The sequence below is a fragment of the Histomonas meleagridis genome (genome assembly GCF_020186115.1).
Source record: "Histomonas meleagridis strain 2922-C6/04-10x chromosome Unknown contig_20, whole genome shotgun sequence".
In the NCBI taxonomy this organism is placed as follows: domain Eukaryota; phylum Parabasalia; order Tritrichomonadida; family Dientamoebidae; genus Histomonas; species Histomonas meleagridis.
In genome coordinates, this window is record NW_027150805.1 from 1,600,677 (window position 1) to 1,626,318 (window position 25,642).

The 25,642-nt window shown below is 31.2% G+C and overlaps 9 protein-coding genes across 9 annotated transcripts; 3 read left to right on the forward strand and 6 right to left on the reverse strand.

The window, feature by feature from the left end:
- Positions 1 to 1,769: 1,769 nt before the first annotated feature.
- Positions 1,770 to 6,977, reverse strand: GO595_003046 (Kelch motif family protein; the record flags this gene model as incomplete). Its single annotated transcript, XM_067916024.1, has 1 exon — positions 1,770 to 6,977. One exon carries the CDS (start codon positions 6,975 to 6,977, stop codon positions 1,770 to 1,772), a length of 5,208 nt encoding a protein of 1,735 aa, XP_067776847.1.
- Positions 6,978 to 11,263: 4,286 nt separating this feature from the next.
- On the reverse strand, positions 11,264 to 12,580 carry GO595_003047 (uncharacterized protein; the record flags this gene model as incomplete). Its single annotated transcript, XM_067916025.1, has 1 exon — positions 11,264 to 12,580. One exon carries the CDS (start codon positions 12,578 to 12,580, stop codon positions 11,264 to 11,266), a length of 1,317 nt encoding a protein of 438 aa, XP_067776848.1.
- Positions 12,581 to 13,433: 853 nt separating this feature from the next.
- GO595_003048 (ankyrin repeat domain-containing protein) lies at positions 13,434 to 13,724 on the reverse strand (the record flags this gene model as incomplete). The annotated part of the gene is made up of 1 exon (XM_067916026.1): positions 13,434 to 13,724. One exon carries the CDS (start codon positions 13,722 to 13,724, stop codon positions 13,434 to 13,436), a length of 291 nt encoding a protein of 96 aa, XP_067776849.1.
- Positions 13,725 to 14,083: 359 nt separating this feature from the next.
- Positions 14,084 to 15,184, reverse strand: GO595_003049 (ankyrin repeat protein; the record flags this gene model as incomplete). The annotated part of the gene is made up of 1 exon (XM_067916027.1): positions 14,084 to 15,184. One exon carries the CDS (start codon positions 15,182 to 15,184, stop codon positions 14,084 to 14,086), a length of 1,101 nt encoding a protein of 366 aa, XP_067776850.1.
- A 1,890-nt stretch (positions 15,185 to 17,074) lies between these two features.
- On the forward strand, positions 17,075 to 18,553 carry GO595_003050 (uncharacterized protein; the record flags this gene model as incomplete). Its single annotated transcript, XM_067916028.1, has 1 exon — positions 17,075 to 18,553. One exon carries the CDS (start codon positions 17,075 to 17,077, stop codon positions 18,551 to 18,553), a length of 1,479 nt encoding a protein of 492 aa, XP_067776851.1.
- A 1,021-nt stretch (positions 18,554 to 19,574) lies between these two features.
- Positions 19,575 to 19,997, forward strand: GO595_003051 (putative actophorin; the record flags this gene model as incomplete). The annotated part of the gene is made up of 1 exon (XM_067916029.1): positions 19,575 to 19,997. One exon carries the CDS (start codon positions 19,575 to 19,577, stop codon positions 19,995 to 19,997), a length of 423 nt encoding a protein of 140 aa, XP_067776852.1.
- Positions 19,998 to 20,703: 706 nt separating this feature from the next.
- Positions 20,704 to 22,902, reverse strand: GO595_003052 (uncharacterized protein; the record flags this gene model as incomplete). Its single annotated transcript, XM_067916030.1, has 1 exon — positions 20,704 to 22,902. One exon carries the CDS (start codon positions 22,900 to 22,902, stop codon positions 20,704 to 20,706), a length of 2,199 nt encoding a protein of 732 aa, XP_067776853.1.
- A 1,625-nt stretch (positions 22,903 to 24,527) lies between these two features.
- Positions 24,528 to 25,250, forward strand: GO595_003053 (14-3-3 protein; the record flags this gene model as incomplete). Its single annotated transcript, XM_067916031.1, has 1 exon — positions 24,528 to 25,250. One exon carries the CDS (start codon positions 24,528 to 24,530, stop codon positions 25,248 to 25,250), a length of 723 nt encoding a protein of 240 aa, XP_067776854.1.
- A 90-nt stretch (positions 25,251 to 25,340) lies between these two features.
- Positions 25,341 to 25,619, reverse strand: GO595_003054 (putative Cys-rich domain containing protein; the record flags this gene model as incomplete). The annotated part of the gene is made up of 1 exon (XM_067916032.1): positions 25,341 to 25,619. One exon carries the CDS (start codon positions 25,617 to 25,619, stop codon positions 25,341 to 25,343), a length of 279 nt encoding a protein of 92 aa, XP_067776855.1.
- Positions 25,620 to 25,642: the final 23 nt, after the last annotated feature.

Consider the following 25,642-nt stretch of genomic DNA (forward strand, 5'->3'; position numbering starts at 1 on the left):
AAATTGTTGTAAAAATTGGGGACAAGTTCGCATGAAGTTACCTATTACAATAATTAAATGTTTTGCAGTAATACGATAATTCTCAAGTCGACATAACGCTAAATATAACTCATTAATTAAGTCGTTTAAATAAGGCAAAAACGCTTGAACTAAACCAATGTTGTTTATATTACTTGTGCTTTCTAAAAGATATACAAAGTTAAAAGGATCAGAAGAAAAGAATCGATTTTCTTCGCATGCATAACTTAAACATTTTAAGAACAAATTCGCATGATATAAAGGATTATACCAATTAATATCTGCTGATTGTAGAATCAATAACAAAAATATTTGTACATGGAAATCATCGATAGTTATTAACTTAACAATAACATCATTAAACTCATTAATATATATTCCTGTATTCACTAAATACATTAACAATTGTAATTTCCCATATAAGTCACTAAATTCGAAGAAGCTTCCATAATCGAAAGTTATTCTCTTGTTGAAATAACATATGATTGTAATGATCGAATTGTTTAATGGCTGTGTTTTATTGATGTTTTTGGAACAATATTCAAATGTTGATTCACAAACATTAGGTAATGTTAAGGTATAAGGTATGATAAATAATAAATTGTATAAAAGATAATCACTTTGATCGAATCGATATTCATCATAAAAAATGTCATCTTCTGTTTGTTCACTTTCATCATAACCACAACTATCTTTGTCATGCAAAATAGAAATTAAATCTTCGAAACTAAAGTCTTGGAAATGCTCTAAACATATGCCTAAAATTGTAACTAATAATGATATTAAATATTCATTAAAATATGGAACAAAATCTTTAAATGGATCAATGAGCTTATATATTAATGTTTGAATTAATAAATTATTATGAATAAGATTGTCATTAAAATTGACCCGTCTAAAAACTATAAACTCTAAAATTTTGACCGATTTCTCAAAAAATAAGCGACGTGAATCTTCCGATTGATCACTTGAAAAATATAAGCGATACTTAATGCATTCATAAAATAATGGAAGGGTTTCATCAGCAATGGGTAGTTGTATAAAAAATGTATAAAAAAATGATGTAATGCGTTGGAAATTTCTTGGATCAAGAATATCGAATTTAAACTGGAATGTGAAGTATTGACAAATAATATACTTGACTTCAGGAGCAATGGTTGGCTCCATAGATATATTAATAAGATGTTGAAATACAGAATCGTCAAATATTTTTTTATTGATTTCTGTAAATATTAAACAACATTTGGAAAATTCAAGAGGGCAATTGATTAGTTCCTTTAGGATAGTCATTTTAAACTGATCTGGATTTGGAAAATTTTTACAAAAAATTGGAATTATAAATTGTTGAAGTTGAGGATCTTGAATATATTTAAAAACTATCTCAAGTCCTGGGATATTTAAAGGAGAGCATTTTTCCATAATTATTAAAGATAATTTTCTAAATGTTATATTAATATTTGGATCGTCTATAATCCCTAATAAATTCATAATAAACGCTGGGTTATTGATTACTTGAGCGAACTCCAAAAGAATATCATACCCATTTTCCATAAACTGTTTAAAAACATCTATTATCTTTTCCTTTTCCATTTTGCGCTTTAAATCCGTTTGGCGGTTACTGAAACTTTTCTTCTCAAATAAATTGAAACCCGAAATTTACCTCACAATTCCCTATCGTTCTCCACAATTCCAAAAGCAAAAAATAACCAAAATAAATTTATTTAAATAAAACTCCGTTAAAATATATTTTCTTATGCAACATATAAAGTCAAATGTGGAATTCTTTTCTCATTACAGTCCTCCATCAAAAATGACAAGTTAAATTGATTCAAATCAACAATCTCATTCCCACATAATACATCCAACTTATTGATCTTAATTCCGATTTTTTCTTCAATAGCTTCCTTAACACTATCGAAGTCCATGTCGCTCCGTATGCGCATTATGATCACTTTCTGTCGCGTAACACATACCTTCGCATACACATCATACCATTCTCCACTGCCGCGCGACTTCTCGCGCATCTTCTCGATCTCTTCAGACATAATGCTCTGCATCTTCGAGACCTTCGCGCGCGTGGCAATCAGCTGCGTGAGCTTGCGATTGATAACCTGAACTTGGAATGGAGCAAGCGACGAAAGATTAAGCCCGAGCTCGTGGCAGAGCTCATCGATGGTTGCGGACGCTGCTGTCTGTGCTTTAGCTTCGGGCGATGTGCGCTGCGCGTCCTGCTGCACTGGCGATGGTGCTGGCGCGTGCACTACTTTGAGTGGCGGAGGAGGCTGCTCGTGGCCCTGTGAGGAAACAAGCTGCTGGAAGAAGCTGAAAGAACTCTTGGCGCCCGACTTTGACGATGCGGGCGCAGGACTGATGCGGTCGGGCTTCTTCTCAATGGGCTTGGCGGAATCTTTCTTCTCTTCGACTTTGGCAGGTTCTTCATGCTTGTCTTCTTTGGCCTTCTCGACATTAGATTCCTTGGTAGTATCTTCTTTGGCCGCTTTGGTTTCCTCAGCTTTAGATTCCTTTTTAGTTTCTTTGGTTTCTTCAGTTTTAATCTCTTTAGATTGTTCAGCTTTAGTTTCTTTATCTTTGGCTTCTTCTGTTGCTTCTTCTTTGACTTTTTCAAGTTTAACTTCTTTGGTTTCCTCAACTTTAATCTCTTTAGCTTCTTCAACTTTATCCTTTTTACTTTCTTCAGCCTTGGCTTCATCAGCTTTAATTTCTTTAGATTCTTCAACTTTATCTTCAGTGTGCATTTCTTCTTTGACTTCTTTAGCCTCTTCAGTTTTACTTTCTTCCTCTTTAGATTCTTCGCTTGTTTCCTCTTCTTCTTTGACTTTAGCTTCTTCAGCTTTACTTTCTTCACTTGTTTCTTCTTCGACTTCTTTAGCCTCTTCAGATTTGCTTTCTTCTTCTTTAGATTCTTCACTTGTTTCTTCCTCAGCTTTAACTTCTTCTTCGACTTCTTTAGCTTCTTCAACTTTACTTTCTTCACTTGTTTCTTCTTTGATTTCTTTGGCTTCTTTAGCCTCTTCAACTTTACTTTCTTCCTCTTTAGTTTCTTCGCTTTTTTCTTCCTCAGCTTTAACTTCTTCTTCGACTTCTTTAGCTTCTTCAGCTTTACTTTCTTCACTTGTTTCTTCTTCGACTTCTTTAGCCTCTTCAGATTTGCTTTCTTCCTCTTTAGTTTCTTCACTTGTTTCTTCCTCAGCTTTGACTTCTTCTTTGACTTCTTTAGCTTCTTCAGCTTTACTTTCTTCACTTGTTTCTTCTTCGACTTCTTTAGCCTCTTCAGATTTGCTTTCTTCCTCTTTAGTTTCTTCACTTGTTTCTTCCTCAGCTTTAACTTCTTCTTTGACTTCTTTAGCTTCTTCAACTTTACTTTCTTCACTTGTTTCTTCTTTGATTTCTTTGGCTTCTTTAGCCTCTTCAACTTTACTTTCTTCCTCTTTAGTTTCTTCGCTTTTTTCTTCCTCAGCTTTAACTTCTTCTTTGACTTCTTTAGCTTCATAAGCTTTACTTTCTTCCTCTTTAGATTCCTCTTCTTCTTTCATATCTTTGGTTTCTTCATCTTTAGTTTCACCAGTAATTTCCTCTTTAATTTTTTCAATTTGTTCTTTAGTCTCTTCAATTTTATCTTCTTTGCATTCTTGCTTAGTCTCTTCTTCAATTTGTTCTTTGAGCTCTTCTTTAGTCTCTTCTTCAGTTTGCACTTCTTTGACTTCTTCGGTTGTCTCTTTGGTTTCTTCCTCTTGTTGCTCTTTGATTTCTTCAGTTGTCTCTTTAGTTTCTTCTTTGACTTCTTCTTTTATCTCTTCATATGTTTCTTGGATTTCTTCTTTCGTTTCTTCAGTTTGCTCTTTGATTTCTTCCTTAACTTCTTCCGTTGACTCTTTAATTTCTTCTCCAATTTCTTTTGCTGGTGCTTCAGTTGCTTCTTTAGTTTCTTCAATTGTTTCCTCTTTGGTTTCTTCAGTTTGTTCTTTGGGTTCTTCCTTAACTTCTTCCGTTGTTTCTTTAATTTCTTCTGCAATTTCTTTTGCTGGTGTTTCATTTGCTTCTTTGGTTTCTTCCTTAGTTTCTTCGGCTTTAGGCTGTTCCAATATTTCTTTAGTTTCTTCACTTACATTTTCTTTGATTTCTTCTTTAGCTTCTTCATCTTTCTTTTCATTTATTACTTCTTTAACTTCTTCATTTGTTTCCCCTTTATTTTCTTCGACTTTCTTTTCCGTTTCAGTCAATTCGATGTTTTTGATATCATTTAAGTCTACGCAAGATCTTTGTTTCATTAATTTTTGTGTCATTTCGTCGGGTTCATTTAATGCCGAAGAACTTTTCGACACTATTCTCAGTGTTGACGAGTTAATACCATCTTTGCTACTTCTTTTATGTCTATGACCTTTTCTCACCACTTGTACAGGTGTTCCTGAGATGTGATGACTTTTATTTAGATCGCCAGACACAGTCAAATATTTTCTTTTAGATTTTCTATGTCCCAAAATCTTCTTCAAGTACATTGGAATTTCGATAAAGTAAAAAGAATAAGAAAACAACTTTGATATCATATTACAACCTCCATAAATCAACAAATTCTTTTTACCATGTTCGGACAAAACATTCATTGAGAAATAAGTCAAGAATGAAGGATCATTCATACCACTAATACAATTAATATATTTCATAATTGTTGTATCCAAAATTCCAGGATTAGTAATTTCATTTGTACCGAATGAACCACCGATGAATAAAATGAATTGTTTGATAGAAACAGAACAATGATTAGCACGTTGTGGAGGGTTATCGCCAATAATATCAGCATTTTCCCATTCATTTTTATTTGGTAAATATACTGCGAAATCGTTACGATATTTATTTCTACCATTAGTACCTCCATGTAGAATTATTTTATCATTAATTAAATCAGCGGTATGAAACGCTCTTGAAGAAGGTGTTGTTGTTTTATTATTAATATGCATCCATGAATTAATTTCAATGTCAAATATCCAAATGTCATCAATAATTTTCCCTTTCTTATTAATACCCCCAAATATATATAATTTATTATTATAATATGTCATTGTATGTCCAATTCGTGCTTCTGGTGAATTTGGTGTTTTTAATTGTTGATAATTATTCGTTGTAATATTATATTCCCATAAATCATTAAAATATTCCCAATCTGTACTTCCGCCAAATATATAAATAGTTTTCTTATATGAAGCGATCGAATGATTAATTCTTCCTGGAATTTTTGTCGGTATAATTTGTGGTTGAATTGCATCCGAATTTTCGGATTTTGTTAATACTATTAAATCAGTTGGATATATATTATTTGATTTCCCTCCAAAGATATAAATTGTGTTATCAATTGTTATCGATTTATGTCCATATAATGTTGGAACTGATTTATTTTGTATTAATAAATTAAAGCGAAACATTTTGGTTACATCAATGCCTTTCTTATTATAAAATTCTTCTTTAATCTCATCAAGTTTCTTGATAAATTCATTCATTTGTTCATTATCTGGAAAATCAAAAATAAGTTGATAATATTTATCTGAACCTTTCTTAACTGGAATGTTAATTGTAAATTCTGTTGAATCAGGTCTAATAACATATCGAAAATTATTCGGTAATTCATCATATACACATGACTCAGTACCATTACGAAAATCTTTTGTAAATAATATCAAATTATTAAATAAATATAAAATACCAATAAATGATTTGGGTTTCTTATATGTTATGGGTGTACTTGATATAAAAATACGTGATGGATGTATAAGTGTATAATGATCTTTGAAGTTGTTTTGAATGGTTAAAAGTTTCGCACTGTTTTTGGCAGAAAGTGACGCTTGGTCGATTTGATTTGTAACTTCTTCAAGTTTCGTTGTCGCTGACTCTAACATAGCAAAATCTGGATGCGATGGTGGAGTGGCCTTAAGAAGTTCTCTTAAAAAAAGAATATATCGAGGCATTCGTTGGACAGGCGTAATTAAATATGATGTAAGTTCTGCTTTAGGTCCTTCTATGAATGGGTTCTTGTCGGCAAGTTCGCGTAACTTATCCTTGAAGGACTTGTTTTTGGACTTTTCAAGAATGAATTTGATGATATTGGAATAATTGGATATGTATAAAAGTGAGACTTTAAAGAAGGATGAGAAGTCTAAAAATACATCTGATAACATGGCACCATATGTAACGCCACGTTCTTTAAGATCATTAAGAAATTGTGTATGACAATTAATGATGATTGGAAAGTCATGAAAAACTTGATTAGATTCATCTTCCGTGAAAAGCTTACTGGATTCCATACTAGGTTTCCAATATTTAACAATAATATCAAGTCCATTAAGATATGTGATTTCGGTTGTTTGGATTTCATTAATAATATTAACACGGTGATTAATCTTTGATAACTCTTTGTCGGTTAAAGTGCACTTAAATGTTAATTGTTGCGTTTTAAGACAACTAATTATTTCTGATGCTGATGTTGATGGATCAATTTCATTGTTATCTAAAAGTAATGATGGATCTGTCATTGCAAATGGGAATTTTGATATAATAAAATCAAAGAAATCTTGGAAAGATTTACCTTGAAAATCTTGAGGAACAAAAGAAACTTCAAAAGGAGGAATACCTACAACCGTCTTCTCTTGGACCAAGACAAAAGCTGTAAATAATTTTTTTTCACTTTCTGGTAATATTGAAATGAAGTATTTCGGTCTAAGAAACTTATAAGGTCGCTTTTTTTGTGCTATCTCTGGAAATAATAGATACGGAATTGAATTTGGTGGGATTGCTTCTCGGTATAATGGTGTTGAAATTGATAAAAATTCATTTTCTAATTTTAAATCCTTGGCTATTTCTTCTGTTGTTTTATTCTCTATGTCTTTAAGTTCTTTGATTATGTTCGATTGTGATGGTCTTCCGAATGCAACATAAGACGTTATTTCCATTTGTAGTAATTACTATTCCTTTTGTGGGCCTTGTTCTGAATCTTATCAAATATTCGTTTATAGATAACTATTTTGAATGATATATTTTTCGGGTGCCCCATATGAAGCCCCAATAATCAAAACAACGATAACGAACACAATTAAATTTTGCCAGGGTTTTCAAAGTGTGACTTTTCAAATTTGGTGGTTAACCTTTCAATCAGTTACGATAAATGACTTTTTCTGGATCGAAAACCTGTGGCAACAAAAAACTCTATAAGTCTTATTCTCAAATACTTATTTTGACATATATCTGATTAACAAATATTTCAGAAACCTATCGAAAGAGATTGTGAATGATCATTTAAAAATAATTTCTAGGATATCAATAAATTACAGCTATATTCTAATATTTTGCTTATGGTAATAGTTTTATGAATAAAATTTTTAAAAAGAATTTTGGCAATAGAAAAATGAATGTTATTTTGATATTTTATTTAACTACTTTTGATATTAGATGTGGACATCAAAATTGTCTTCTTTGAATTCTTTTGATGGATCTTCTTTGATATTATTTTAATAATATTTATTGAAAAATTAATTGTTTCAATTTCCTTTTGTTTTTAGTTAAAATCTTTTGATTCTTCTTCACCTTTTTGATGATTATCTGGAATCCGAATTAATAATATAATAAGTAATGAAATAATAATTATTATTATCATCCAAAACACCAATAATAATAATAATATAAAAATATGTCTTATCACTATTATTATGATGATATAAATGATAAAATATTTGTCAAAATAAATGTATTTGTTAACAGATTATATGAGGAAAATGCATTTGATTATGTAAAAGAATACGATTTAGCAAATATATTTAATTCAGAAAATGTGTTTGTGATGTATCACACACAAGAACACACTCCGCTCAAACAAGTAGGAAAAAATGTAAGTTCCAAAAATTGGCGACGTGCTACCATATGGGAAATGTTTCTAAATATTTACATAAATAAATATCTGTAACAATGTTTGGAATGACAAAACTTGAACGCACAGCTTGAGAATATGGCGCTTTGTATTATCGTTAACGCTATTTCCAAACGAAATTGATAATAAATAAGGTGGTGAAGATAATGTACCTGATCCAAATGAAGTTACAGATTCTGGAATTTGTTCCAATAAATACATTTTTGGAATGATTTATAGTGTTTTCATAAATTAAAATTTGATAATTTTTACATAAATTATTCGACTGACCAAAATGGCATTAAAAAAACTGTAATGAGAAACTTCTTTTTTTCATTATGTAAAAATCTTTTTTTGGATAATTATTAAAATTCTGTTTCGCCATGTAAAAATTGTTTCTAATTGCTGTATTGTTATCATTTGATAATAATCAAGCATTGAAACCTTTATTTGTAAATTATGTTTCTTCTCTAGAAGATGAGGAACCAAATAAACGTATTTTGCCACATTCGTTGCAAAACAAACCGTTTTATTTCAATGGAATTTGACTGTTATTTCGGGAAATGATGACCGTTTATAAATTTGTTCCGACTTTATTATGGATGAAATTAATAAGGACACTTTGCTAAAAGCATTTACAGAGCTAGGGAATCCAAATATCCCTAATGATTACAGACAAAATATAACCCAATTTATAAGCGAGTATCTCAAAAATCCAAATTCATATCAAAATTTTTATCAGATTTTGGCTGAAGGTGGTTGTACGGACCAGGTATTACTTTTTGCAGCTAGCGCTTTAAAGCAATGGATCAACATACATTTAGAAAATATAACGCCAGACCAATATATAGTAATTTTAAATTCATTTAAGCCGATTTTATTTACAGTAAACATAGCTTCACCCATGGTTCTTAACTTATTTCAAAAGATTGCGAGTCCAATTAATTTTTTACCATTTTGGAAAGAAATCATCATTTTGAGTGGTAATTATCTTAACAGCAGTGATGTCAATCAAGTTTTGATAGCACTTCGTGTTCTCAAAATTATTTCTGAATTTTATATGTCATCACAGATTAAAGGAACTAATTTAATTCCTCAAGTTGTTAGCCATTTTGTCAATATATTATCACCATTTATTGATCAGAAATATTTAATTGCCCCTAAAGTTGTTCAAAAATCGTTAAAAATTTTAATGAAATTACTTATTAACTTTTTAAATAATACTGATGACACATCAGATCAAACGTTTCCACAAAATTTGGTTTCGTTAATAATATTCATGCAAAATCTTTTTGTTTCTATGCCACCAGATCCTTCTCCTGACTATGTTTCATTATTAGTTTCATGTACTACTATTTCATATGAACTTTTTTCAAATTTTTCCGAAAGTGATAGTAACAATGAGCATCCGCAAATCTATGAATTCATTAACAGTTGGAAACCAGAATACTTTTCATATTTATGGAAAGACATTTGTATAATCTTTGTGTCACATCCCGAATTACATTTACAAATTGCTAAAATGCTTCGTCCGTTTCATACATTTGCATCGAAAAGTTATCATCCACCATCGGATTTCTTTTATTGGATATTATTATTTGTGGGAATCCGGAAAGAAGAATATTTCGACTATATAATGACACCTGCAATTTTTTATAATGTTAATTATATGTCGATCTCTTTAGATAGTGGCGACTTACGTAATAATTCATTAGCTGTAGTGAGTTCATTTGCTGATGATTTTGAAGCTAATGATTTTATAAAGGTTTTTAATGCATTACCTATCACTGAACCAGGTATAATAGTTGCATCAGCACTTGCTAAGAAAGCACTTGAATCAAATGATGAAGAATGTTCTAATTCTATTATAACATATGTACTTAAAATGCTTCAATCTGGTATCGATTCAAGTTCTCCAATTTTTTTAGCAACTTCTTTATATTTTTGGGCGAAAATTATCAAAATATTTATTGGAACACAATATATTAATTGTTTATATCTCTTTTCTATTCAAATATTAACTAAGAGTTCTTCTCCTTTAATTACTACTAACATTATATATCTTTTACTTAAATTGTCGAAAATGAATTATCCGATTTCGAATGAAATTGTTCCTTATTTAATAAATTTCATACCAAATTCATTTTCATATCAAACGTTTGCACTTTTGGACAATCTTTCATTAAAAGATAACACTTTATATCAGTGTTTTCTTCCTTGTATGGATTATATCATTCGGAACATTAAAGCTGAATTAGAAGATGATCCTGAATTACCCGAAATTAGAATTCATTCTATTTCGCATTTATTAAAATTCATTTCGAATATTATTAAATTCGGTGGTGATGAACCATTTAATGAGATATTATGCGAAGTTATTTGTTCTTGTTTCCATCGATTAATTGAGTTTCCTGAATTTACAATATTAATTCAAACACTTTTGATGAAAAATTCTAATTTCGGTTCAATGTATATACAGTTTTTCTTAAGATATATCACTGAAACTGATATTTTATGTGTTTTCTTCGAAGAAATTACTCCGATTTTTTTGATATATTTTAATAATTATCAAAACGTTGTCGATTTCCAACAAAATTGTTTGAATATTTACATCGTGGTAATGAAATGTTTCGAAAATATCGAAAGTTTCGATCAAATGCAAAGAATTTCCATCGCATCGATTGTTATGAATTTGTTGTTTCTGTTTCCGTCTTTAGATTTTCCTTTGGAGAATTTAATAAAGTTTAAAAATGGATCTGTAACTGAAGCAAGTTATAATGCTTTAGTATATTCGTTTTTGAATTTATACGCAACTTTAATATTAACAAAAAATATTGAGTTGGATGAACAAGTTTTGCATTTGTTTTTGGGTTATTATAAAAATTTTGTGTTTTGTTGTGAGAAAGATTTTAAGTTTCATCGATTTTTCATTAACAATTTGGTGAATAAGTTCCCTCAATATGGAAATGTGTTCGCTGAATTCTTACAAAAATGTAACAGCGTTACACCAAATTTATTGATAACTATACAGTCTAATAATCTTTATACTGAAAATTTGTGTCAATTTATGGAATTATCATTTCAAGGACTACAAATATGAATAAATGTTTTTTAGAATTTTAAATTTTATTTGAATCAAAAACAATCGTTTTCAAGTAAAGATCGTTTTGTAGGAAAAGAATTTCATAACTTACTTTGTGATAATACTAAAACGAAATGCTTTAAATCAATTTTCGTTTACAACGTAACTATTTTTAGATTTAATTAATTTGATGATACACAAATTATATTGATAAAAAAAATTGTCATTTAGAAATAGATAAACAAACAAACATTTTATTCAAATATTTCCAACTTTCTAATGATCTGTTCACATATTGCTTGGAGTGGCTTATTTGTGAAATTTTGATTTCCGCAAATTGTATTTATTTCGAATGTTATCGAGTCAGGGCCCTCAAGTATTCTTGTCGCTGCTCTGATCTTTCCCCATGGATAAGATTGTGGAATTTGGAACCCTACTTCAAATCGAATTCTTGGATCATGTTTAACAAATGTGAAATAAACAATGTTTTCTTCTTGCCTCATATATGGAAGCACAGAACTAATTGAATGTATCTCTTTGATTAAATCTTTTTTTCTTTTTTCATTCGCAATCAGACAATGAACTGATTTAACGGTCTCAGCTGTGTAAAGTTCTTTAAGTTGGGGTATCCCTATAACCGCTTTGCCTCTTTCAATTTTTGTGATGTGAAAACTGATGCACTTGTTAAGAAAAGAAAATTTTGCTCTGTACTGAGAAAGCTTTTTTGTAGCATCTCGAGTTTCATTAATATTCGTTGTAAGTTCCACATATTTATCATATTTAGCAATCTTTGGATTATTTTTAAGAATAGATTTTGCTGAATTTAATTGACGATCAAGAACTTCAAATGAATGAGATTCATCAAAACTGATTTTTTCGAGGTTAAATAGTTGTTCGTTAATGGCTTTTGTGGATTCTGTATGGAAAACTGTTATGTAATCTTTGATTCTGTTCAAGATAATTTCTGTATCCTCTGAACTAAGTTGTGGAATGGTTGAAAGAAGATAAGGTGGATTCTTATTATGTCCTCGAATACGTGACGTGATTTCTTGGTGAATTGATGAGATTTCAGATTCAATAATTTTTTGAAGATTATAAAAATTTTGCGAATAATTTTTGGAAACAAGGAGCTTTGAGGGCAGTCTTGGAAGAGGAGAAAATTTCAGTGAAGAAAAATAACCAAGAAGATCAGAAAATGAAATAGCTGGAGGAAGATGAGCTTGGAGATAACTATTATAATCATCAACTAAATCTAAGAGTGATGGAATGGTTATATTAGCATGATCTATATTTTCATCTTGTGGTGATAAAGATGATTGAGGTAAAAATAATTTGAAGTCTGCATCATTTGATTGTTGATATGAATCTGAAAAATCAATAGGAGATGTAGGATTAAATGTATCATTTTTAAACTTGTTTGCATAAACAGATCTTTTGTAAAAATTTGGTGTGCTTTGAATTATACTTTGCGTATCATGGCTTGGTGATGGAAAAGCTATATTTGTCGTTTCGAATAGGTCTTGTTGCTGTTTTGGTTGTCTTTTGCTTGATGAGTTTGTGGAAAACGACATACTGTCCGTTTATTTTCATAATAACGGCCGCCAATGGAGGAAACCGTTAAATATGTGTGAACACAAATGATTGATCCATTCATTTTAAAATAACTTTTCTATATTAAAAAAAATATTTTACTGCAGTATTAAATTTAATATTTACTTAGGTTTTTAATTTTTTTTTTATTTCATACTATAATATAATCTTAAAATGTAATTTTTTGGGTTTCTAAATATTATTTTGAAATCTTGAGAAAATAAAATAAATTATTTTTTGTGCCCATTGAAGATGTGTATAAAAATAATATGAAGAACTCCAAAAAGATATCAAATAATCAATAAAATCATGAAGCCCATCAATTTTATAAATCTTGAATGTGACAAACGAGTTAATAAACGCTGAAAATTCTTGGTGAGATTTTTTTTAGACATCTTCATCATTATTTGTTATTTTATATATATATATATAATATTATGGCTTGAATTACTGAAACATATCCAATTGATGACATAAACATGTTTATGTTATTGATCAAACAATCATGATTCATCTTAATGAAAATGCATTTATACCATATATATCTTCTGTTCCTGATTTGTTTTTAAACTCCACATAAAGTCTCCTCTGTAATTTTTTGGGTTTCTTATCCATTAAACTTCAAGCATTGATTGGTAATCTCCTCTATACACGACTTTGAATATCCATTTTTAATGTTGTTTTTGATAATTTTTTCACAACTTACAGCACAACAAGTGTTTAAGATATACTCATTTATACTTTTTTCCAAAGAAATTTATTGTACAGTACAATAATTTTTATATTTAAATGTTTCATTTTAACAATAAACAATATTTAATAATAAAAATCTGTTTATTCACAGCCAATTCCTTTAAGAAACTCAGCAACTTCAAAATTCTTATTCGCAATTGCGAGGCTTAAAGGCGTTGCTCCGTATGCGTTTTTATGATTTTTATCAACACCTTTTAATGATACTAAGAACTTAACAATATCTAAATCACCTACAACAGCTGCAGTAGCTAAAGCAGTATTATCATTTTGTCCAGTTTGATTTAAATCAACTTTAGGTAAAGACACCAAAAACTTTAAAGTTTCAAGTTGATGACCTACAACAGCACTTGTTAATAATGATTCGCCATACATATTTTTCGTATTATAATCAATATCATCATCACAATTCATCAAATATTTAATCACATCAATAAAACCATTATGTGCTGCATATATCATAGAATATGCTACATAACCACCTTTAAAATTAACACCTGTTCTTTCTTTACTATGTAAATATTTTACAATGTCTAAATACCCATGCATTGAAGCATGTAAAAACGCAGGACCAAAAAGAATTTGATTGAAACATATAAAGTGAAATAGAAACTTCATCCATCGCATTACAATCAATTCCTTTTACATCACATAAAAATTTAACAATCGAAAGATAGCCTTTCATAGATGCAAAAATTAAAGCAGTTGTGTTCCTTTCATCACATGCATTTACATCAACATATTTCGAATTTGCTAGAACTTTTACACATGATAAATTTCCATATTCTGATGCACGTATTAAAGGCGTACCAACAATAAGAAAAAAACACCAAAAAATTAAAATGAAATATTGATGGAATAAAAGAAACATTATCCATTACCGATAGATTAACACCTTCAAGTGTGGAAAGAAATCGAAGTATATCTACATTTCCATTTATAGCAGCTAATGTTACTCCTGATTGATTATTTTTATCAACACAATTTGGATCTATACCATTTTCTATCCCATATATAACAAGTTTTATACAATCAGATGAACATGCTTTTAAGAAAACAGATTCATCGACTTGAGGTGGAATAACTCCATACCTATTAAATTTAGCGACAGTTAAATTGGAGTACCCTGAATTCGAGTCACTTTTTGTTCCAATGGTAGCAAAAACTGGAGAATCTTGAACTCTGAAATTTGAAGGTTGCATTACCCGTCCTCTACAACCAGAAAATGTTCTTTCAGCAGCAATATCCATAATTTTCCTTCTTCTTGCACTAATTGGTGCATGACGAGTTTGATTTTCTTGCAAAGGAGTAGAAGAAATATGCGTTTCACTTTGAAATACAGATGTGATGATTTCAGAATTTCCACCAGCTATTGCATATTCTTCAAGTCGACGATTTTTCCTATCAAGCTTTGAAAAATCAGCATTCTTTCTTTGAAGATAGAAGAATGCATTTACAGAACCACAAAATGCTGCGTATTGAATAAGTGTTGGATAATGATTAATGAATCCACAACATTCAAACATAGATGGTTCAATTGTGGAATTAACATCACCATAGTCAATAACAGCATCGTCAGAAATAGCCATTGCAATTGGATCTGGATTCATTCCAATATCTCGGTATTCACGATATAATTTCCAATTATTTTCTTTGAGTTTGTCAAACTGTTGTATAAACGGAATGTTGACATTAGCCAGATCTTTAAAGTACGGAGATTTATGTGATTCTTCAAGTAAATTCTTGTATTTAGAAAATAAGTCAAGATCGTCTTGCTCAATTTCTGGAAGAAACCAACATAACATGGTAACACTGAACCTCCTGTGCTGCTTCATATAGGTAAATGCTTTATCTTTAAAAATTGTATGAATAAAAGAAATAACATCATTGATTGGAATCAATCCGATTTTTACAAGAGAATATAAATAAAACATTCTACTTGTTTTTCGCTGCTTTGTTGATAGTAAAAAATCTGATATAACTTTGATAAACTCTGGTTTATGGGATGCTATTCTTTTTGATATTTCAACATATAACTCGGTATTTCGTGGCCTAACATCAATCGACTCGATTAAGAGATGTAAAAGTTCTTCATTTTGGGATTCATCTTCCCAAAAATCATATAATAAAATTGAGTTAACAACAGATTCAATTGTTGATTCATTTACACTTTGAACTTCTTCTTGAAGCTTTATAAATTTTTGTGCATTTGCCTTTGCTTTAGATAAGTCTTCTCTGAGCATTTTATTTTGATTTTACGAGTTTGGTATAACGTCTTTTGTTCAAAGAAAGAATCTTCACACTTCACATTGGAAAACGTTTATTTTTCAAAAGCTTTTGAAAGAGGCAGGTTGATCAATGTCAAGAATTTCAAAAAGAAGCCCTAGCGCGCCCAGATCACGTTCCAAAGAAATATATCCATCAACTTATTATACTAAAGAAATATATCCCACAAATAAAAGCTCATCAATTCAACCAAAGAAATACAAACCAGGCCAAGAACTTAAGGTTTTTGAAAATTCAGTACAAATAAAAGCATTTTATGTGGGCGAATCAAGTATGCCCGGTAAAATTATCGTATTCACTGAAGATGGGTACTTAAAATGTGTTTCAGATAGTATGACTCATCCTTTCAAAGTGTAATTTTTTTCAACACAAACGATCTAATCAATTCTCTTTCTCTTATCTTTTAGTTAAACTTAAGTTAGTCGAAAACTTAAAATTCTGTTAATTTTATTATTCTAAACATGGTTTTATCTAATAATAACAAAACCTGAAGACTTTAATTCTATAAGTCGTTTAAACACTTATGTAAGACTAAAAAATAATAGACTATGTAAAAGTTTTTATATTAATTTGTTTTCAACCTTTTTCAAAATTGAATTTAGCATACGCAAATAATGGCTGAATTATTATACTATAATTATATAGTTTTATATGCAAAAATTTATTCAACAATTGTTCCAAACATAATTTGCTTTGCATATGCTATCGTGCGTACTTTTGATTCAATTTGGCTCAAAAGTATTTAACGTCTTTGGTTGCCACTTTCTCCTATTCACAAAATTTTTATTACACAACATAATGACATTTGATCTCATGATTTTCGATTAATTAAAATCGCAGCTTCATTAATAAAATTCTAAATAAATCAAATACTTAATTTACTCTAAATATGTTATCAACATATTTTTTTTACTTCGAATTGCTGCATCGTTATAAGGAGATTATATGTTATTGAGTTAACTTCTGTGAATACAAGCAAGAGGCATGAAAAAAACATAGATAGCTACAATAGATTCATTCGGTTGACAGACTTTGGGTGTGTTCGCCTTGCAACCGGGAACGTTTTCCTTTGAAAAACTTCTTGTCAAACTGCTTTTCATTTAAAAAGTTCTTCGAACACGCGGTTTCAAATGAACTTTTTGGGTAAATGAGTTGCTCAATCTGATCAATTTCCCACAACTATATCGAGTAATCAGAAACAATATTGATGTACTCAGATAGTTATTGAAGTGAATAAGTATTATAAGTAAATACATCATAAAATCATGGTAATTGAAGTTCCAAGAACAACCGGTAAGTTCGAACTGATTTTTTCAAAGGAAACCGTTATGTTCACATTTTTTCTAACGGACGTTTGTGGAAAGTAAAATTAACAAGTTTACTTATTATCGACCCTGTGAAAAACTCGCTTACATTTAAAAAGTTCATTCAGAAAATCAATGCTTCCTGTAATCATTGCCATATTTTTTATATTCACATCCTCGACTGAAACAACCACAGAAACATCATCAGAAACAAGCTCAGAGGTAAGTACGGAAACATCATCAGAAGTAAGTTCTGAAACATCATCAGAAACAAGTTCTGAAACATCATCAGAAACAAGTACAGAAACATCATCAGAAGTAAGCTCTGAAACAAGCTCAGAGGTAAGTACAGAGATATCATCAGAAACAAGTTCTGAAACATCATCAGAAACGAGCTCAGAAACATCATCAGAAACGAGCTCAGAAACATCATCAGAAACGAGCTCAGAAACATCATCAGAAACAAGCTCAGAAACATCATCAGAAACAAGTTCTGAAATATCATCAGAATCATCGTCAGAAACATCATCAGAAACAAGTTCTGAAACATCATCAGAAACATCGTCGGAAACAAGCTCTGAAACATCGTCAGAAACATCATCAGAAACAAGTTCTGAAACATCATCAGAAACAAGTTCTGAAACATCATCAGAATCATCGTCAGAAACAAGCTCTGAAACATCATCAGAATCATCATCAGAAACAAGTTCTGAAACATCATCAGAATCATCGTCAGAAACAAGCTCTGAAACAAGTACAGAAGAAAGTACAGAGACATCATCAGAAGAAAGTACCGAAACAAGTTCAGAAGTAAGTTCTGAAACATCATCAGAAGAAAGCACTGAAACAAGTACAGAAGAAAGCACTGAAACAAGTACAGAAGAAAGCACTGAAACAAGTACAGAAGTAAGTTCAGAAACAAGTACAGAAGAAAGTACAGAGACATCATCAGAAGAAAGTACCGAAACAAGTTCAGAAGTAAGTTCTGAAACAAGTTCTGAAACATCATCAGAAGAAAGCACTGAAACAAGTACAGAAGAAAGTACAGAGACATCATCAGAAGAAAGCACCGAAACAAGTACAGAAGAAAGCTCTGAAATATCATCAGAAGAAAGCTCTGAAACAAGTACAGAAGTAACAACAGAGACACGCACAGAAACATCTTCAGACACTTCATCAGAGGCTGCAACAGAGACGCGCACGGACGTTACTTCCGAGGCCACCGACACGGCGGAAGTCACCACCGAAGTCGAGAGCACCGATGTCCGCACGGCCACTGCCACTCCCACCGCGCCTACTCCGACTGCGTACCCTCTCTCGGACACTTTCACTGCGTCGCAGGTACCAGACAACAGCGAAGAGGGCGGACTTTCAGGCGGGGAACTCGCTGCCATCATTGTTGTTGTTGTTATTGTTGTCATTGCGATCATTGTACTGATCATCATATTTGTGATACGCAAGAACGGCACCGTAGTGATGCTGCACCACAGCGAGGACATACACTCTGACGAACAGAAGCAGCAGCACACGCGAAAAGGAAAGAAGGAAAAGGACTCGTCATCCGGATCGAGTGATAACAATGATGACTTCGATGAAATAGCACTGTGGATATAGAACAAATTTAACTCCATAAAAATTCGTTACGAAAATTTACATTTGATGAATACGTTTTCGTTTCGATAGTAAAATGAGCATCGAATAGTTATTGCGAATGCTGAATCGCTTCGAATTTGTTTTGTTTTGGGCTGTACAAACGATTCAAATGCGCATTTGAAGAATGAATGCGAATTCACTTTACATAGTTTTATGATTCTTTGATAAAAAATGGTTTTCCAATGGTTTTAACGAAGTGGTAATGTAAATATCAGAATATGGCTCAAATTAACAGTTGTTTTAAAACTTAATAAAATTGTCCTTGATATGATTGAACTTATGCGTTTTTTGTCGAAGTTGCAGTTCTACTACTAATTTCATCGCTGAGAAATTTGGAAATATGAGTAATTATTATTTTCATGAAAAGTAATATTAAAATATATAAGATAAAATCGATATGATATACAAAATTGTTATTTCATTTTGTTTATTTATTGGAAATTTATCTCTAAATTCAATATTTTTATCAATTTTTTTTGATAAAAAAATTCTTTTCCTTATTTTATATACCAATATTTCAAGAATTCACCCTTTTTGCATAATAATTTAACACTTCTTAATCAACTGTTAGATGAAAACTTGCATGGTTATTTGGTAATTTAATATACTCATAATAATTGCCAGAATAATGATACTTATGTATTGTCCATTAGCTAGAATATGAAAAATTGCAAGTGGACTTTCTCTAGAGAAGATATAATTAATATTGAATATAATATGTTCAAAAATAAAAAAACGAAAACACAAAATATTCTCACAAAAACAACAAGTTAACAACAAATGTAGAAACCCAATTGTGGGTCAATGCCTAATTATAGGTCTTTGGTCAAAAGGCATTTTGCTCAAAATCTGTTGCAAACGGAAATTTTCATCCCTTTGAATTTTTGTGAATAACGGTTGTTCTCACAGAAATCCATTTAAAAAATTCAAAGGATTAATTTCATACTTTTTTGAAGTCCGCTTTACTTCATTTTTTTGTTTCATGTTCACTGGAATTAAGGTTCATGATGAATGCATGCCTGTCTTCAATGACTTCAAGATTGGTCATAAATATCGATATGTTCTCTTCACTTTTAGTGATGACGAAAGGTTTATTGTTGTTGATAAAACAGGGCCAAAAGATACAACGTATGATCAATTCCTTGATGACCTCCCTCAAAATGATGTATGTTTCGCTGTCTACGATTATGATTTCACCAACGATGATGGAAACCTTCGCAATAGGCTTCTCTTCATCTCATGGGTACCAAATTCTGCACCAGCACGAAAGAAAATGATATCTGCTTCAACAAGGATTTCGTTCAAGAATGCTTTACCTGGCGTTGGAATAAGCATACAAGCAAATAGCTATGCTGAAATTCAAGAATCTGAGGTTCGTGCAAAATGCCTTGCTTCAATCAAGTAAAGGTTTAACCTTCCCAAAATCTTTTTTTCTCTGAACATTTAAAATATAAAATTTGTTTTGATATGCACAATAAATTAAAAAATCCAATAATTCGACAATTTTATATATTTTTGCAAGCATTCATATTTCATATTTATCATGTTTTGATTATATTAATGAAATGATTAATCAAAACACATTAAAAATCACATTTAAGCAAGTTATTTTGCAAAAGGTGAGAAAATACTTTAAAGATTAATTATTTCATTATTTTTTGCTTACAGTTTCTTCATGATACACAAAATTGAAAATGAATTTTGAACCATTAATAAAATTGTATTCTAAAATATTTGATTTATAAAAAGTGTTTTAAATCTGATCAAAATGATAATCGAAAATTTTTGGAAATTTGTCATTACATTTCCATATTTGTGCTTAATACAGATTAAAACCAAATTTTTCAGGCAATCACATGAAAAGTTATTATTTACTCATCTTCAAAAGCCGCATATTTCATAATTTCTCCTGATATAAAATCGTCAGCCAATTTCTCTAATCTTTCATCAGACAAAAATATTTCGAATCCATTTCAGCCAAAACTCATCCAAATACACAGTCGGCACATCGTAGAAATAAGGATCAGGCGAATCATCCGTATGCAATACGAATTACGCATTTATTTTTTATTAATTTTTTTACACAACAACAGATCTATCACACGTTTGCATTATTTTGGATTTGTTCTTCTTCTTTGTTCATTATTTTTAGCTGTTCCTTTTTCATTTTGATGTTTCTTTGTGGCGTTACTTCTTCCTCTTTTTTGATTTCCACTTTGTGTTCGATTATATTGTTCATTGCCTCCATATCGATCGCGTTCATCTCTATACATATAACCTTCGTCTCTGCTTCTTCTTTCGTAGTCATATCTATCATCGTACGCGTACCCATCTTCGTTTCGATTGCTTCTTCGCTCGTTTCTGTATTCCATATCATTCGGCACATCATACAGATAACCATCGCTTCTTCGATAAATGTATTCGTCTCTATACGCAGCGTCGAGTTCACTTCGGCGGTAATCCATGTCATCCACGTAAGCGTCGTCGCGATTTCTTCTGCTTCGATTCTGCTCTGTCGTTTCCTTTTGCTCTTCTTTGCTTCGTCTGCTCTTTCGCTCGTTTGTGCTAATTTCTTTGCTTCGTTTATCTCTTTCGTCTTTCGGACGACTGACGTATTCGTCTTTGTATAATGAAATGTCGTTCGGATATATCTCGTCGCGGCTCCGTCTTCGCTCGCGATACTCATATTCGTTCGGATTATCTAAGTAACTTTCGTCGCGGCTCCGTCTTCGCTCCCTGTAATACTCATAGTCATTCGGAACGTCTCTGCTTCTTCTTCTATTGTAGTCCAAGTCGCTTTGCATAGCGTCATAACTTTCGTCTCTGCTTCTTCTTCTGTCTCTGTTATAATCCAAGTCGTTCTGTGGCAAATCATAGATGTCGTCTCTGCTTCTTCTTCTGTTGTAGTCCAAATCGCTTTGAATAACGTCATAACTTTCGTCTCTGCTTCTTCTTCTGTCTCTGTTATAATCCAAGTCGTTCTGTGGCAAATCATAGATGTCGTCTCTGCTTCTTCTTCTGTTGTAGTCCAAGTCACTTTGCATAGCGTCATAACTTTCTTCGCGGCTTCTTCTTCTTTCATTTCTGTTGTATTCCAAGTCGCTCTGCGGTAAGTCATAGATGTCGTCGCGGCTTCTTCTCCTTTCATTTCTGCTGTACTCCAAGTCGTTGTGCGATATATCATATATTTCGTCTCTGCTCCTTCGCCTTTCTCTTCCATATTCTAAATCACATGGTAAAATATCATAACTTTCGTCGCGGCTTCTTCTTCGCTCACTTCGACTATACTCTAATTCACTTGGCAAGTGATCATAGCTGTTGTCTCTGCTTCTTCTTCGCTCTCTGTACTCCAATTCGTCGGGGAACTCATCATATATTTCGTCGCGACTTCTTCTTCGTTCACTTCGACTATACTCTAATTCGACATGTAACAAATCATAGTTATCATCTCTGCTTCTTCTTCTTTCTCTATTGTATTCCGAATCATTATCGATTATATTTTCTTTGTTTCTTTTCCTTTCGTTTCGATTATTATCTTTTTCTCTTTTTACATTATCTTCTGTTTTCTTCTTTGCTTTCATATTACTATTTTCCCGTTCTTTATTTGTATTGTTTCTTTTACGTTTTTCATCATTTTTTTGGGGTTTAGTCTCGCCTTCATTCTTTAAAATGTTCATTTCTTTCTGAAATTGTATCATCACTGGCGTTAAAACAAGTTCTTCATCATTAATTGGTGGTGGTGGAAATGGTGGACAATGATCAGAATCCATATGTTTAAATGTATCATCATTCTCAACAAGTGCATTTAACATATGTAATGGAGGAGGTTCACAAATAGGATTCATTTGAGCAGGAATGATTGGATATCGTATCCATTTGCTCATTTGCTCGGCGGTTATGGCGGTTTTCGGATGTTGGATTTCTGGAACGTGATTTTGCTTCCAAATCTGATGGAAATATGTCCTGATCTCTTCGATAAGAGGTTTAATGTTATCAGAGAATGATGGGGATTGTTGGGAATAAACATATATGAACCAATCGTTTGATGGATTGGGTGAATCTAATGGTAACAAACTTCGTTCAAATGTAAGCTGAATGGCTGCAATGGCAAGATGTTCAGGTGGTGCTACAAAAAATAATGGTGAATGTTGAAGATCATTAAGGAATTTTTGACAGAGAATTGTAAATTCTTCTTTAAGAGATATAAAAATAGGATCAGATGAATCAAGGTGCCAAAGAAGTACTTTCTGAAGATAGGAAAAACAGATGTCATACGGTAAAACAACTTGAAAATTAAAATTTAATGCCATAATAATTTTCATTTCTCGATCAATTAATTTATTGGAAAGTTCACTTAAAAATACTTGTGATTTCGTGGGGATCCCATCTAAGCCGTCAATAAGAGAATTGATTAAAGGTGTATCTAATACACTTTCGAGAAATGTGACTAATGCTTGAATTTTAATACGTGTTTCACATATTTTTGTAGCTAAATGAAAACTAGATATTGAAAATAATCCATATTCTCTTGGATACCCCGGGTTGATTTTATAATAACGATTGAAAAAATGCATGGCCAAAGCACGTGGTTCAGGCGAATTTATTTGGAAATTATCATTAAGGAAGGCCTGAAATTTAATAACCTTTTCTTCAATTTCAAAAGGGATGGGGAACGACCGAGTTTTGGAGTGCATTAACTGATATTTCGATAGAAAATTTGTATGGAAAGAACGTTAAAAACATAGAACATCTTTTTTGTGTAATGAGATATATTTACCTTGATACACAACGTTTTAACAAGTTTTAAACCATTAAATATCAAGATGATTTAAAATAGATTATGGAAAAAATTGTAGATTGAGATTGAATCTCACTAAAAAAAAAATTATGAAAATGAATTTTCACTTCCAACATTGCTATACTATCTTAGTTGTAAACATAAGATCCATTGTTATGCTAAAGAAATCTTTAAAAAATACTAACTAAAATTGGTGATGTAAATTATACAAAATATTCAATACCACATTTTATATCACATGTCCTCAAATGTCAGAACAAACACCTTTTGGTGTACAAAATACAGAAAACCAAGATGAAGAGGATACAAACATTTCCATCGAAATTTTGAAGCTAAAGGCAAGTTTGCAAAAAGAAGAATTACTTAGTGTATCTGATTTGGATGAGATCGCACAAGATTTGCAAGGCGAACCCAATGAAGCTTTTAGAGAGATGGTAGTTGAACCGAAGGAACTGAACAATTTGGTTGATTTGTGTTTAATGTATGAAGATATATTCAGAAGTTATAAAAAAAATGGCACAAAAGAACTTCAAAAGCTGCGCCAAAATGTAGCAGACACAGCTCTTTATAAAGGTACACAAAATGATATTTCCGAAAAGTTAAAAATTTACCAAAAGTATGTCGAACTTTTGGATTCATTCAAAACAAAAAAAGATCCCAATGAAATACTTCAAGGTATCACTGAAATTGGGAACAAAGTGGAACAAATACAAAGAAACGTCAACAGTAATCCATTGTAATTAAATTTTTGTTATAATATGATAACGAGCTTAACTAAACTATTTTTTGTATTCTATTTGTTGTCTATCATCAATTGAGAAGTAAATGATTCGTATATATGATCCCTATTTTAGACCAATAGCAGCTTCATCGAAGTTTGCATTCGCAACAGGAATTCCAAAGGTCTTGACGAAGAAGTTATCCCAACCAGTTTTCCCTTATTGTTGATTTGATACCAATATTAATATCTTGAAAAGCAGTTTTAACATAGATTTGCTTGATTTCCTGTTGTATGATGCTTGAAGATCAGTCTGGAATGCGACACATTTGAGCATCAAGCAAAAGCTTTGGTTGTCTTCATTTGCCAGAAAATAAACTTAGGCAAAGCCGTTTATTTATAACTGTTATTTTCAACAAATGTCCACTGAAAAAGAACTTTGTTTCTACATGGCACATGTATATGATCATACTGATCAACATCAAGAAACAATTGATCTAATCAAAAAAGCAGTTGATCTTGATCCAAAACTATCTGTTAATGAGAGAAATTTACTTGCATCTGCTTATAAAAATCTTATATCAAATCATAGAAACGGACTCAGAACTCTTGATGCAATTTCAAATCATGATGATGGAAATCTTACCGAAAGTCGTAAGAATCAAATTATTGAAATTCAAAAAAAAATTTCTTTAGAACTAGAAGAAAAATGCTATGAGCTCATTAAAATGGTGGAAGAAAAGCTTTTACCTGCAGCACAAGATGAAGACTTCAAACTTTTTTACGAAAAATTAAGAGGTGATTATTACCGTTACATTTGCGAAACTCTTACTGGTGAAGAACAAGTTAAAGTTGCACAAAAAGCTAAAGAGGCATATGACTCGGCTCTTGAAATAGCAATGGATCACTTTGCAATTTATGATCCTCATCGTCTCAGCACTGTTTTAAATTATTCTATATTCTTATTCGAAGTAATGAACCAAAAAGAAGAAGCGATAGATTTTGCAAAAAATGCTTATCATCAGGCTTTGTCTCTAATTGACGAAAATACAGATGATAATTACTCTGATGCAACAATGATCCTCCAAATGATGAATGAAAACATCAATAAATGGTCAGAAATCGTTTCTCAATATAAGTAAATAAATAAAAATATTCATATAAATCATCACTTAAATAAAAAAACTTATTGATTTTACAAAAACATTTTCATGTATATTTATTTGTTTTATTCAAACTTTGCTAGCATCCTGGCAAACTGCACATGGTAAGCAGAAAACAGAAATTAGGCAATCAATTGAATCAGTTGCAATGTTTCCAGCTTTGTCACCTAAGTCTTTACGAAGGTACCATTCTGGTTGAACATTTAAGCAATGGCAAATTGAACAATCTTCACCTCTGTTCTTTGAAACATTCTTTGAATGTAAGCATAATGTGCAGAATGTGCCGTAAAGGCAAGTCTTTATGTCTTTGAAGCAACCAAAGAGACCATTCCCATATTTCCAAGACATTTTGGAAGTGAAGTCAAAGAAAA